Below are 14,659 nucleotides of genomic sequence, written 5' to 3'. Positions count from 1 at the left end.
TTGGTTGGAGGATCCAAATCAGTACCCTACATGTATTACTAGTCACCCCACCCCTTTTTTCTGGGGATGGGATAGAATGGTTCATGTTACGGTCAAACAACTAATAACCTAAACGCCAGGGATACTTTTTAGGACCTCTGTACAAAAAGCCTCTTCTCACACAGAACACAAACGCCAGGGATACTTTTTACGACCTCCGTACAAAAAGCCTCTTCTCACACAGAACACAAATCATCCTATCATATATTCACAAGTTTCGTATCGTGGTCCATCTTGTTTTTTTTTTTTTTTTCACCAAATGCCGTTTGCTCATTCCACATGGGTGACAGCCACTTTATAGAGGCATATAGTCTTAACGAGGTCTTGTGTTCGATCGCTTCTCCCACTGTCCCACATCTTCCCTTGCCCCTCCCTTCCCCTGGGCCTGTGGGCCCCAGCCACAGGCCCCAGTCACCGTGTGTACAATGGCCAAAACGATGCCATTGGCTCATTCCCTCAGTTGATAGGCTGGGCGAGCACATCAATTAGTAAGGTCGACGGATCATAAGCAGGGGTGAGAGAGGGAGTGTCTGTGTACGTATTTGGTCTAGCCTACACAACCGGCTCAGGTACCTTATTGGCCAAAAGAAGGAAAAAAAAAAAAGGGAACTAGAACCCATTCCGTAGCAGATAATCCAAAGAAGTGAAAAATTACCTCATTTGCATCCTCTAGCGCAGAACAATTCCTTAGCATATCAGTTTGTCTTCTCACCCAGTAGGCTAGAACCTCCTATGCTGATGTTGGTCAATTTCTCTTCGCATGACTCAAAGAAACTGTTAACAGAATTCGAAGGGAAAGAAAAGAAACGGAGTTAGATACATTCCATCTGATACTGAAATAGGAAAGGAAAAGCACTTTAGGCAACTGCCAACAAGCAAGTTCATACATAACCAGTGGCCGCAGGATGAATGGTAATCTAATAGGATCCTTACAGAATGAACTACCCTTTTAAAGGGTAGCTATCCTCTGTACAGTGGCAGTCATTGAAGTCCACAATAAAATACAGTCCACGGTGTTTTAGAGTTAGTTACATGAATGGTCCGGTCTTTAAGGACTACATATACTATCAACTCATAACCCTTTGTTTCGAAGTCATGGTACTGAGTCTTAAGTAGGTTCTCGCTACATATGCAGCTGAGTGCTTAAACACCGACATAGGTCCGGTAGCTTCAGTTATCTGCATCATGGCTGGTCTGCTCAGATGTTGGCTGCCGCACGAATTGCCCACGAACACGGGGTCGCTGCTCAGCCAGTTTCTTTCTGCTTTGGTAGCGGACCTGAAAAGACAAGCAAAGGGCAGTGCCATCAGTTCTTTCAGAGTCTTGAATTAGATTAAAGGAGTTGCATGTTCAACTAAGTCACCTGAAGATCTGGATCACCTACATAAATACCTGCCTGGTGAAAAGATATCAGTAACAGTGTAACACTGTATATAACATTAATCTGGGTAGTGATGAACCTCTAAGAATTCATCATCTTATTGAATTTCTGTTTATACAAGCACCATACCTTGGAGACAGCTGGGAGCCATTGATAGTGGGACCCATCCAGTATGAGTGCATGGCCACTGCGTCACAGCCGCATGGATGCAAGCAACACAAGCTTGTGCCACTAGTACTGTATATATAAATTCTGATATCAAATGGTCATGCATGTAAGCAGTTATACCCATGGAACATGCAACTGATATCGAATGGCCATGCATATTTGTGGGATATCGCCGATTATCTCGCTATTTTTCGTCATTTTTCGCATTTTTAATTGGAGCGAGGAAAATTTGAGCCACAGACGTGGCTCGTGATCAGCCACAGCAATTGTTTTTATTATAAAAAAAAAAAAAAAAAAAAAAAAAAAAAACAAAACATAAACATCACTACTTGATATGACAAGTTGAATTTTTTGCATTTTTTTTTATTTGTGAGTGAGTTTACGTTTTGCAGAATTCTGAGCCACATGAAGACGTGGCTCTTGTTAAACCACATAATAGTTTTTATAAATAAAAAATAAAAAAAAAACAGTACAAAACATAAACATCACTACTTGAATTGACATGACTACTGACATTTTGTAGCCTTTAGTCTTTACATACCTATTGCATGTATATATATATATAAAGCATTTTAAAATTCAAATGACATTTGACATTTACATTATCGGTGATTCGGCGAGATTTCGCCGGTTCACCTGGTTCACCAGGCACCGAAATGGTGAAATCAAACAAGATTTTGCACCTTGGTTATACCCTTAAGTAGATTCTGAAGTCTGCCAGTTTTTCAGTAAGCTTTCCCACCATAAAAAGCTGTTTGTTCACGTATCCAACTAAATTAGTCTTTATGCCGCGAGAGCTAATCTACAGACCATTCCATTAGTGTAGGAAAAACGGAATTGAGTTTATTAGCTATTTGGTTCAAGGAACATATATTAAAGCTGACGATCTTATGATTTTCTCCAAAGCTGATCAGTGATCCATCTCTTCCATCCTCTCGGCCCTCTCCCTGTTTGAATCTCTTTCCGGTCTCCGGGTCAACCTTGACAAATCTACCCTCTCTAGAGTCTCTGATCAGCTGTGAGCCTCCCTTTTCCATCTCTTGGGGTTCAAGCCTGGCTCCTTTCCCGTTACCTACCTAGGGTCTCCCACTCATTCCTAGTAGGCTTACTCGCCATCATTGCCTTCCCATGCTTGACCACATTCGCAAGAAGCTTCAACTTAGAAAGGCAAACTCCTCCCCTTTGCCAGTAGAGTAGTGCTCATCCACTTTGTCCTTCAATCCTCCTATCTCTACTGGTGCGAAATCTTTTCCATCCTGAAATCCACTGTTCATCCCATGGAGTCCTTGTTTTCTACTTTCCTCTGAAAAGGGCGTGAAGCGTCATGCTTCATCCACCCTGTCTATTGGTCGACTATCTGTCCGCCAACCTCTAAAGGTAGCCTCGGCATTTGCCAAATCTCTGATGTCAATTTAGCCTGCCTTCTCAAGCTTATCTGGAAAATTGTCTAAAAGCATGATTCCATTTGGGTCAAATGGGTCTACTCTTCCCTTCTCCGGTCTGACTCCTTCTGGATGGCCCCTATGCCATCCAACCTTTCTTGGATTTGGAGGGAAATTTTCTTGTTGCGTCCCCGCGCCCTCTCCACCACCTCTATCTCAATCTCCAATGGTTCATCTACTTCCTTTTGGCTTGACCTGTGGCATCCGATGGGCATTCTCTATTCCCTTTTTGGCCCCCGCTTAGTCTATGACACCCACATCCCCAAATCTACCCCCTTGTCCGCCTTCATTTCTGATGGTTCTTGGACCACCGTTCCCCTCCCCGTTCTCACACAGGTTTGGGACTCCCTTCCCACACTTCCAACTCCCCCAGTGACCTAACCATTTGGCTTCCATCCCCTACCAAAACCTTCTCCACCTATTCAACCTAGAACCTTCTCCGTGCCCATGACCCAAAAACCCCTTGGCCTCCCTTGGTTTGGTTCAAAAGCCGCATTCCTCGGCACTCCTTTACCCTTTGGAGGGCCCTTAACCTTGCCCTCCCCACCCAATCCTTCCTTATTGGCCGCTATGTCCTTATTAACCCAAGTTGTATCCTTTGTTGGAATGGATCAGAGGACCTTGACCACATCTTCTTTTCTTGCCCTTTTTCCAGATCTATTTGGGAAAAAGCCTCATCTTTCATTTGGCCCCGCTCGAGGCGCTCATTCGGTTTTGCTAGTGACTGGTCTTGGATTCTGAGAAACTTTTCAAGTTCTACCATTTGTGATCAGGTTGGTAAGCTCGTGTTCCGTGCTTCTATCCATCATCTTTGGTGGGAGCGCAATCTCCGAAGATGGACTTCCAAATCCAGCTCCAAAGATATGATTTGGAATGCCATCTTTCAAGATGTCTCTTCTAGACTTGTAATTTCTCCCCTCCCCTTGATTGATGATACCCCAAGGAACATACTTATTGTTGTCTCCTGGGGCCGTAACTCTTCTTTTCGGTCTTCCTCTTAAAGGCCGCTTTGTTTTCCTTTTTTAATTATTTATTCATAAAAAAAAAAAAACATATATAAAAGCAAAAAAGCAACTGAGGTTGGTTACCTTCTTCTCAAAGCACCTCTCTTTCCTCTTCTGACGGAACTTGGTCAACACAGCAACTCTGTGTGCAAATCGGTTTTGATCAACTCCACTCCCACTGCCGTCGCCACCTCCACTTTTCTCGATAATCCCATTATCGCTTTCCAGGTTCATTCCTCCAGTGTTCATGGCAGTGCTACTGCCATGCTGCCCATTGCTCCCATAGTTACTTCCCGAGGCACTACCGTTTAGGCTACAGTTACCAGTATTACCTTCCATAAGCCCACCAAACACATTTGATGACCCACACTGTGGAGCAGCTGCTGCAACATTTTTCAATGAACAATCATCGTGATCTGATGGTGGTTGCTGTTGCTGCGGATTGTGATGATGGTGGTGATGGTGGTGGTAGTGATAATAGTGATGCTGGACTTGAACCTGTTTATTTAAGCCCTTTGGTTGTGTCTGGACTGTGACAGCTTCTCCATCATTAGCCTTCTTTGGTATGATATGCTGTGATGGACATATGCGACCATTCTGCACAGGTTGGAAGGCAGATGCATGCAGAGATTTGGCTGAAGAAATGGAAGCACACTTATCATTGAGAAGCGCAGGCTTGTTGAAGGCATTTCTAGTCGTCGAGCCCATGTCATTGTTGTTGCTACTGGATTGCTGATTTGGAGGGGTTCCACTTGAATGTGAGAGAAAATTGTGCATGGATTCTGTCTTCAGTGCTTCTGAACTATTACCAAGAGGAGAGCAGCTTCCTACATTTCCAGTGGGAGCCTGATTTGTAGTTGAAGCAGTGTTGTACCTGCAGATTGATATGTTCTATATGAATGCCTGGCCTGTTCTGGAGCTGGCAATGAAAATTGGCACTATATGGCCTACAAGTTCCATACCTTGAGAAGGCCGAAAGGTCTGAATGTCTCAAAACGTTGCGTTCATTAAGACTGGCAGTTCCAGCATCTCCAACTTGTCTCAGCCTCTTTAAACTTAGTTCAAGGGATGGTAGTTCTGCCATGTCAGATACAGTCTTATCTCTAGCATCTGCGATCTTGGAAAGGGCATTGGGAACCTCAGAAACTCCTGTTTCCACTCTATGATTGTTACTGCTGGCAACCGTAGCTATTAATTCAGCAGCTTGGGCCCTCATTTCACCTATTGGGTTCTCATTGTCCACCTCTACTAGTCCCTTGCCCATTTTATCATCTGGCATGTGGTCTTGTTCAGGCAATATCTCCTGCTTAGTGTGCACAAAATTGGTAGAGATATTCTCACTTGGAAATTCAAGTTCTAAACCTGAATTTCTAGGTACTCCAATCTCCAAGTCTTTGCCCATTGCAATACTGTCTGAAGAATGGAAAACAATGAATTAGTGAGTGTACAGCAATTAAATCATCTGTATGGAAGATTCCCTTCCTTATTATCTTTTATTTTTCAAAGCATACCAAGTTGCTCATCTTGTTCTTTGCATTTTCTGGCAGCAGTTGCAGGAACCCATTCATTGCCTAATGCTTCAGTTTTTGGATGAATAACCTGGGCACAGGTGCTTTCAGGAGGATCAGCCTTTTGGCCCCATGGTGACATAGGTTGTGGACCGTCAACTTCTACTGTCCGTTTTGTCCAGGAGCTCTGCAAAACAAGATCATAAACTGCTCAGGTTCTGTCAGCATTCAAGAATATTGGTTAATTAACCTCTTCCATGGTATTAAAAACAGGTGAAAATTTTTAAGGCTACTTTCAAGTCAGGTTTTTGGTGTCCAACTCTAAAGACAATGTCTGATAGCTGTAATGACATGTTTTCACATGATGAATCTCGTCTCTCTGAGAAGATAATGCATAGGTCGTGCCAAATTGGCCAAAGAATGAATGTATCCACATTTAATAAAAGTGAATGGATCAGTTCCATATAATAACTAGGGGAAGAATGCAAGACCAATAACTGTTACAAGGATCCAGTGCTTTCCATTTAAAGTTTCTTCTTGATATAGGAGTCCATCATAAGGACCTTCAACTCACGAACCATTGAACCCAGCCATTGAAATGGTTCTATGAAAACCTTGCCGTGTGGATTTTTTTTTTTTGGTAGGATAGCATACATGTGCAACACCATACTCTCTGTGTGGACTGTAAAGCAAATAGACAGAGAAAGAAGGGGGGGGGGGGATTCTACCTAGCAAATAGAGTAATTAGAGGCAAGAAATGGATCCATGCAGATCCAATAGCCAGTCCATGAAAAGCCAAACATTTGAGTGGTCATTTTGATTTGGTCCCAAAAAATGAAGTCTATATTCATTCTAGTGGCCACTTTGATTTAGTCCCAGAAAATAAGACTTTAGAAATTAGTTAGTCTTGGTGGTAGTATGAGGTTAATAATATTTTCTTTCCTTTGATGACCTATAACCCATTATAGGAAATCCAAAAGAGATGCAGAGTGGAAAATTTCAGAATTAAGGCAAAAAGGGGATGACTGAGAAAAAACAATATTCTAAATCTACATGTTGGTGTGTATATAAAGATTGAATCTGAAATTTCCAAAATTTGTATAAGAACAAGAAAGATCTGGATAGAAGAATGAGAATTGAGAAATCACATCTGCATGAAGTAAAAGAAGAATAAAGAAATTAAAAAAAATATGAAAAGTCTCTTTTTTTTCTTTTGTCCTCTTTTTGGATTTCCCATAATGGGTTATAGGTCATCAAAGAAAAGAAAAGATTTTTAACCTCGTACTACCACCAAGAGTAACTAATTTCTGAAGTTCTGTTTTCTGGGACTAAATCAAAGTGGCCAGTAGAATGAATATAAACTTCATTTTCTGGGACCAAATCGAAATGACCACTCAAATGTTTGGCTTTTCATGGACTGGCTATTGGATCTGCATAGATCCATTTCTTGCCTCTAATTACTCTATTTGCTAGGTAGAATCCCCCCCCCCCTTCTTTCTCTGTCTATTTGCTTTACAGTCCACAAATAGGGTTCTAGTGATGTAGGCCCCACTTGGCCCTAGAAACTAGGGTAGTGGCAGGAGTGGTTGGTTGGGGGCAGAGGGTAATCAATGGCATTACTTGTTAAATAATATGGGAAAGATCCTTACCTTAGTAGCCTATCCTTGAGAAGGTTGCATGAATACTATTAAAGAGTCAAGTCTCAAGACAAACCGAGCTTTCAATAACCAAATAATACTATATCAATTTAATTATCAGCAAACTAAAGCAACACCAAACTTTTCCTTCAAAACATGAGCAACTTCTAGTGAGAGTAAGTGAGCAACCAATGATAAAGTAAACTATAACCACTCGGGTTCTCCATATTCCTTATGTAGAAAAAGAATAATTAGTGAAAAACTGAGGACAATAGAAGAGGTCATACAAACACAAAAGAAAGTCAAAGCTTGAGAACAGCTTTGCGATGAACTACAGTCTACAAATCATACTTTCTGAAATGTAACAAAAAATTACCTGAGTGCCACTCCCATTGTCACTGCCATCCCTAGCATTTAAGCCAGTGCTCCCATTATCATCTTCATCGTTGCTGCTAATATTGTTGTCAAATTCCTCTACACTTTTAGACTTAGGAGATTTTATAGTCTGTACACCACTCTCACTTCCACTACCACTAGACTGAGACGAAGATGAAAAATTAATGCAACACCAAAATAGCAATAGGAAACAGCACCAACAGCCTCAGTCAAGTAAATTGTAACGATTAGATTTAAATTTCCATCTAAAGTTGAAGAAATAGAAACTCACACTGTGGCATCTCCTCCAAATATGCTGCCAAAGGTTCTTAAGCTCATTCTTTCGAATAGGCTTCACTAAAAAGTCAACTGCACCCTTTGACAAACACTTAAAGACTATACCCATAGAATCATGAGATGACATCACTGCATACAAACCTCATTAGGTGTAGTAGTCAAACATTCAACCTTGCTAGAAACCAAGAGAAAAATAAGTGAACTTTAATGCTAAAATTAGTAATAAAGGGATGCAGGAAAAGTACTTACTAATCACTGGAATGTTCTTGCAGGTTTTGTGGCTCATTATTTTGGAAAGAAGACCAATGCCCGATAAAAAAGGCATGACTACCTCAGTTAGCACAAGATCAATATGATTGGTCAGATCTCGAAGGATTTTCCAGGCTTGTAAACCATTTGAAGCGGTAGTGACTGAATAAATTCATGATGAAGAACTATGTAAGAGTGGTGTCCAATAGTAATGAGAGTTGGGCAAAAAAATCATATACAAATACCAATAGAGCACCATGATGTCACATTATACATAAAATCAGAGATAATTGTGCCAACTTAAGATTCTTAATCCAAAATTTCCATCATAAGAAAGTACTAGAGACATCAAATCAAATGGAATAGCTACCAAGAAAATGCATATACTTCCATAAGACATCTTTATGAAAATAAAAGTTGATACCAAGTTTAAACGTCTAGTTAATTCATGATTTTCCTTTTAAATCAATTAATTTTTTATCTAGGGAGCCATAGAAGGAAACAAACAAAACAGAAAAGGGATTTAACCAGGAAATTCACATTTTATATCCTTTTTAAGCATAAATCCTCCTTTACTTAGCTATCATTCCTTCTTTTGTTTTAATTTCAACTGATGACATATGGAGGGGAGGGATAATGATGTGCCACTAAAAGAGGAGAAGGCATCTTCTTGTCTCTCTCCGTTTTAAGTTGGTACTCCTGCTTCCCCAGATATATGAATTGTTAATAGCTTAATATTAGTTAATCTCAATAATTACAAAAAATAAATAAAATAATGATAATAATAATAATAATGATAATAAAATCACTCATTAACTAAAATCCAGGAGTTCTTCATGAATTTGATGCATCTCTCAGATGCTAAATCGGAGAAGAGCTACAAACCCACATGGATGTTTATTTGCGACACTAATGCTATTAGTTCTCTCAATCCATGTAATAAATTTGAAATCCCTGTATATATGGTTTGATCCTATAGCTATAATGAGATTAAAGAAACTAAATTAAAATTTCCTCATTCTTTAAAAAACTAAAAAAGTTAATTTTTGTTATACTCAGAAATACCTCTTCCCCAAAGAAGATATCTATCGATAATCACAAGGCAAGTAAATATAACTTTTATTCCTTCTAGAGTTGCAGTATTCAACAATCTACTTGGCCTCTCCACTTAATAAAATCACATGACAAAGCTTCAGGCATATGCAACTTGATTAAGTCTAGGTTTGTTGAAATGGCATGAAAAGAATTTGAACTTCTGATTTCGCATTTTTAGAAATAAATATGACTATATAGTACTTTTAATATAAAATATTTATAGATAAAGCAATTTTATCTAAACAAATTTGAACTTCATCTCTCTAGGAGTGGATTCTTGTTGAGCCTCTATTCTGCCCACCATCAGAACACCATGAATCCAGTGCACTGATATATATAATAATAGGAAACATCAAAAGTGGGTCCACCAAAACCCGTAATGCCTGGTTGCAATGATAAGGAGCTCTCATGTCAGGGGACTAACTGAAAACTACAAAAGGGACTCCCGTTCTCAAAACAACTGAGAGTATCCCATTCAAGATTCCTCAGGTGATCTAATTCAATGTACACAGAATGTGTTCACCGACCTTTGAGTCCCGGAACCAACATTTGGGAGAGCACACAACATGATGATCATGTGAACCAAACACTGTTTCATCCCTAGTCATGAACACATTTAAAGTAACGAACAAGAAAACAACAAACAGGAAGCAAAAAAAAAAGGTGGGGCAAAAGAATCAATGAACGACAACAATCATGCAAACACAATTATAAATAAACAATTTATTTATCGAACTAATGATGCAACAATATTTGCAAATATATACCGAGTCAAGTTTAAAAGAAAGTCTAATCATTGTCCATAGAGTAATGATAATCACCCAAATAAACCTATCACACTAACCACCGCACAAATTACCGAGCTCAAATCTCTAGCAATCTAATTAGGGAATCCTTCAAACAAACTATAGGAATATAATATCCAGAATAAAAGAGTTGATGAATTTCTTAAGATCCCAAAAATCTTGCTTTGTGGCAAATGGGACAACCCACAAAAGGAAGTTGTGCAACATATCAAAACCCACAAACTGCTTTAAGAAGATGATACATATTCACTTCCCGTTGAAATATAAACACACTACCCAAAGCTGAGTTTAAGTGAATACTCTCCGGCAAGCAATTAAAAAAGATAAAACTAACCTTCATAACTGCAATTACGAAGCAGAGCACTGACCACATGGCGTGTTGAATCATCATTTTCCACCAGCAGAACTTTCAGCGTTCTAAGAGGCAGAAAACTCTCCCAACAAACCACAGGGCCCTGAGGCTGCTGGGGCTGTTTCGGCACAACAACCGGAGCCCGTATGGTCCCTTCATATCCATCATTTACATCCTCAGCAACCTCGTCAACCCTTGACTCGTCTTCTTCAGATAGACCCTGTCCCTCACCCACAACTCCGCCCCTAATTTCCTTGGGCTCTTCATGCACGAGGTTATTTAGTTCGGCCAACCTTTTGGTTCCATTTCCTCCGTTGCTCAGAGGAACACTCCCCATCAAACAGATTCAAAAAGACTGATGATGAAGAAAACACATCATTGACCAGGTGAGAAACCCTCCTTCACTCTACTAAAGAACTTGCACATCCGCTGCCCGCAATAAATCAACTATTCAATCGCCTACCTTAAACGCCAACAAATTGCAAGATAAGCGATGAGGCGAGATGCATAAATGGAATGAGAAAAATGACAAAGGGTCAGCACAGTTTGGGTTTCAAAGAGATTAAACAGCTTCAAAACTAACTCAAGCCTCAGAAATTCATTTATACCCAATCCGAACACAGCAAGTCGTCAGATTAACAACAACTATCCAAACCCTAATATCTGCTCAAAACGTACAATAAAGCTTAAACAGATCATGCAATTACAAAGTATTGATCCAAAGATTGAATTCAAAAGAAAAAAAAGAAGTTCTCACTTAATCCTTTACAAACAAAAGATTTCAGGACTTTCCACAAGTGAGCCCCGTAATTATCTGAAGAAGAAAAATGACCATCATTAATCAGACAAAAAACCAAAATAAGCCCCAATCGGGAATGTTAAGGAAGCAGAAAAGAAAAATTACACCTCCAAAGCTCCATTGATGGATAACAGCAGAGAAACCAACTTCCAACTTGATCCTCAAGACTGCAACAAACTACCAGATCAGACTCGAACCTACCAGAACACTTACCAGGAGCTTCCTGCCATTGTTTTCAGATCTGCATAGGTTGGCGAGTGCTTGCTTTACTTTTTCCTCTTCTTCTTCTTCCTTTGATGTTCTAAGAAGTTTCTTAATGTGTTGCAGAGAAGCTTGAGTCGTCGGAAAACTATGGAGAAGCAAAAGTAAGAAGAGCATCGACGAGAACGAGAAGATATTAGATTGTCTCGGGATGAATGACGTGGACAAAATGGAGGTCTTGAGCGTTCGCTAATAGCCACGTAAGATTCTTGAGCATCCGACGTGTACAAAAACGAAGACATTAATAGCGTCTGACGTGGACAATATCAAAAGCCAGAAGCACAAGGGTTCGAAGCATATCTCGTTAATTGATCCGCCGGATCTCGCTAAGCCCACGTGGCTCACCCTAAGCACAGAAAAAGGTCTCGTTATAGCCGGCGAGCCATGCGCTGAGGAGATACTAGATGCGTCAAAACCCTAAAAGCGACAAACGCCGTTAAATAGACGGTAAACGGTGGTTGAACAAAACTATCATCGGACGCTTATGGTGTATGCTTTACTCAAAATGACAAACATATCCTTTCCCAAGTTTGGCTGTTTCTGGTTTTCCTTCCGCAATGAACGTGAAAGAGCAAGTGGGGAAGGTGGAGAGACAAAATGGATTCACGAAAATATCTAAGGAGAAAGGCGGGAAAACAAATTTGGAAAATGACATCGTCAAATCAGGGATTGACACACAAAAAGTAACAATATTTAAATCAAATTAACCACTTAACTTGTAACACGTGGATTTTTATTTAGTAGGAAATAGTGATCGATCTCTAACTATAATCAACGACTTACGCTACCGGTAGACAAGCACCAAATAAACTAACAGGTGTCTTACCGAACATGGAAGAAAACAATTCCTTTCCCATGTAAGCCGTGTATTTTTATATTAAACACAAGATTCAGATTAAAAACTTAATTTTTTTTTTTTTAAAACAAGCCATAGAGTCTATACTAACATTTTTTATTTTTTTGGGTGAAGTCCATAGTAACATTCTCTCGTCATAAAATGTGTCTTTTCCATTTCGAATTCATGAAAAATACAATATTTGTTGTTATATGAATCAACAACAGAAGAACTTGTTTAACCCCCAAAAAAGAATTTATATATCTATTACAATACCAAAGTACTTCCATGACTTCCATTCGAATCATGAGAATTATTCTTTTTTACCAAGACAAAATTATTCTACGCAATCCAATCTTCATTTCCTTTTTTCAAGTATTTCAATAAAGATTCGGTACAAACTGAAAACCATATCTTAACTTTTTCTCACATTGTATGTCAATTTGGACTTGAAATTATTAGGTGTTAAAGTTTCGAAGTTTGAATTATACTTTGATCAAATAGCTCACCATATACAATATATAACACGAGAACATTAAATTTTGATACCTTTTCTTTATATGGTATTTGGAATGGAGGAAATATTTTCTTTAGCAAAGAAAAAAAAAACCCTTTGACAATTTGATTTGATCTAAAAAATATTTAATTTGGAATTGATTCGATTCGGCTTCTTTTCTTTTTCCCCCAATTTTTCTTGTAACCCAACACTGTCTTATTACATTAGTATATAAGATGAAGAAGAACCATTTTACAAGTAAATGCTTTTCAGTTCTTTTGGCTTTTGATTTCGGCATATCCATATGCAACAGAACATTCTCTTTTATTGTTCTGTGGTTACCATGGTGAACCTTTATTGTTCTGTGGTTACTATGCCTAGGTTCTTTCACTTTTCTTGGGTTCTTTCCTTTTCCCCCTCTAGGAATCTGATCTCTTTAGTTTCTCTTTCAAGGCAGTTAGGACCACTACGTTCTTCTTGTTGCTAGACCATCAAATTTTCTGATCATTATCATTTTCAGACTAGTTCACATCATCCACTAGTTACAATTCTATGTGTTTGTGTTATGACATTTGATGGAAAATTGGAGGAAGGCATGGTTCAAAATTTCAGAATTTGATAGTGGACGTTGAGCTCATGTTCTTTTGTTAGTCTGCACGTCAATCTCTTTCTTGATTTGTTTTATTCTTATCATCACTTCAAAAGAATAAAAATCTAGAAGTGGGATTGGCAGATCAGTCGATAGGTCAGCCTCCACTTCAAAGTTCTAAAATCCTTGAGGAATGTAATTCACAACCACCTAATAAAATGCATTTTCAAGATTGACTATGATTAGATGTTTTATTTTATTTCAAGGGAATAATTGACTCGACAAGAGATCAACTCTGAAAAAAATGTGAGATCTTGAGAGTTTGACTCCACATTTTTGGAACCACCCAAACGAGCAAGTTTAGAAACTTCATTAGTTTATGGGAACCACTTAGACGAGCTAGTTTAATTGGGTCTTGTGCATTACCATCAAGTCGGCCGTCAGATCGAAATTTTGATCTCGACCATTGAAATTCAACGGTCGAGATTCAATTTCAACCAAAATTTCGAATCTAACGGTCCATATAGCCTAATTCAATTAAACGAGCAAGTTTAGAAACTTCATTACTCTATGGAAGAATTGAATAGTTCTTGTTTAAGCTCCGTATAGCCTATCCTTATAGCCTATCCATGCGACTGTGGAGTCATAATGAACTTGTAAGACTAATCAAGCAGAACGCCTAGATATTTATTCACTACCTAACCCTAACCCCAATAAGAGAATACAGTTTCTTATCTCGCAGTCACATATCTTTGAGAGTTTCAGCTTTCTCTTCTCTTCCTCTCTTCCCAGATCAAGTCTCGAAAGTCCATCCAAAAGCAGGTTTACAACTCCACCCCCCCCCCCCCCCCCCCCCCCCCCCCAAAAAAAATACTTCTCCTCTTCGACAATTATAGGATTCTGTATAATATTATAATCCAAAAGTTAGGATAAAATTAATGAGTACCTTCAATTAGAATATTAAATGTGATAAAATCCTATAACTCATCCTCATCAAAAATTCTCTTCAAAAAGAGAAGTCAAATACCTCAAAGGCCTAAACAGTTTTTAGGCAAGATATGAGAGGAATTATACGATGACCCCCCTAACCTTTGCACTTGGAGAAATGATAAAGACAAATTCAAACAATGTGCGAGTCTTTTACTCTTACGCTTGTGAGCAGTGTTATGGAAAGAAAGAATCCATCAACTAAAATTGCAGAAGCTTACAAGAGTTCCTAGGCAATACATAGTCCTAAGCGTCCTATGAATTTTGCTTTTGTAGTCAAACATAATAACCAGTTTTTAAACATAAATAATCAACTGAACAAGAGAGGTGGGGGGGGAA

At 39.0% G+C, this 14,659-nt stretch overlaps 1 protein-coding gene across 6 annotated transcripts; it reads right to left on the bottom strand.

Annotated features, from left to right (window-relative positions):
* Positions 1–1,000: 1,000 nt before the first annotated feature.
* Positions 1,001–11,544, bottom strand: PRR7 (pseudo-response regulator 7). 6 transcript variants are annotated; one of them, XM_089159004.1, is made up of 10 exons: positions 11,258–11,544; positions 11,111–11,167; positions 10,336–10,816; positions 8,101–8,262; positions 7,847–7,980; positions 7,556–7,717; positions 5,546–5,729; positions 4,997–5,447; positions 4,119–4,908; positions 1,001–1,317 (listed from the first exon to the last, which is right to left on the bottom strand). In XM_089159004.1, exons 3-10 carry the CDS (start codon positions 10,688–10,690, stop codon positions 1,210–1,212), a joined length of 2,346 nt encoding a protein of 781 aa, XP_089015130.1. In that variant the 5' UTR covers positions 10,691–10,816; positions 11,111–11,167; positions 11,258–11,544; the 3' UTR covers positions 1,001–1,209. The 6 variants fall into 6 exon arrangements, with proteins under 6 accessions (XP_089015130.1, XP_089015121.1, XP_089015141.1 ...); XM_089158995.1 differs by having other exon boundaries at positions 10,336–10,812; positions 11,260–11,544; XM_089159015.1 differs by having other exon boundaries at positions 11,354–11,544.
* Positions 11,545–14,659: the final 3,115 nt, after the last annotated feature.

The sequence above is a fragment of the Hakea prostrata genome, chromosome 1 (genome assembly GCF_041222555.1).
Source record: "Hakea prostrata isolate BN-2017 chromosome 1, UWA_Hpros_2, whole genome shotgun sequence".
Taxonomy (NCBI): Eukaryota; Viridiplantae; Streptophyta; class Magnoliopsida; order Proteales; family Proteaceae; genus Hakea; species Hakea prostrata.
This window is presented reverse-complemented; position numbering and strand designations above follow the sequence as displayed.

Excerpts from the sequence above, each read along its gene's own strand:
- PRR7 (XM_089159004.1), bottom strand. The coding sequence starts at position 10,690 with ATGGGGAGTGTTCCTCTGAGCAACGGAGGAAATGGAACCAAAAGGTTG. Across the intron at positions 7,718-7,846 it reads TTTGGAGGAGATGCCACAGT|TCTAGTGGTAGTGGAAGTGA; the intron begins GTGAGTTTCTAT and ends TCTTCGTCTCAG. Across the intron at positions 5,448-5,545 it reads AGAACAAGATGAGCAACTTG|ACAGTATTGCAATGGGCAAA; the intron begins GTATGCTTTGAA and ends TCCATTCTTCAG.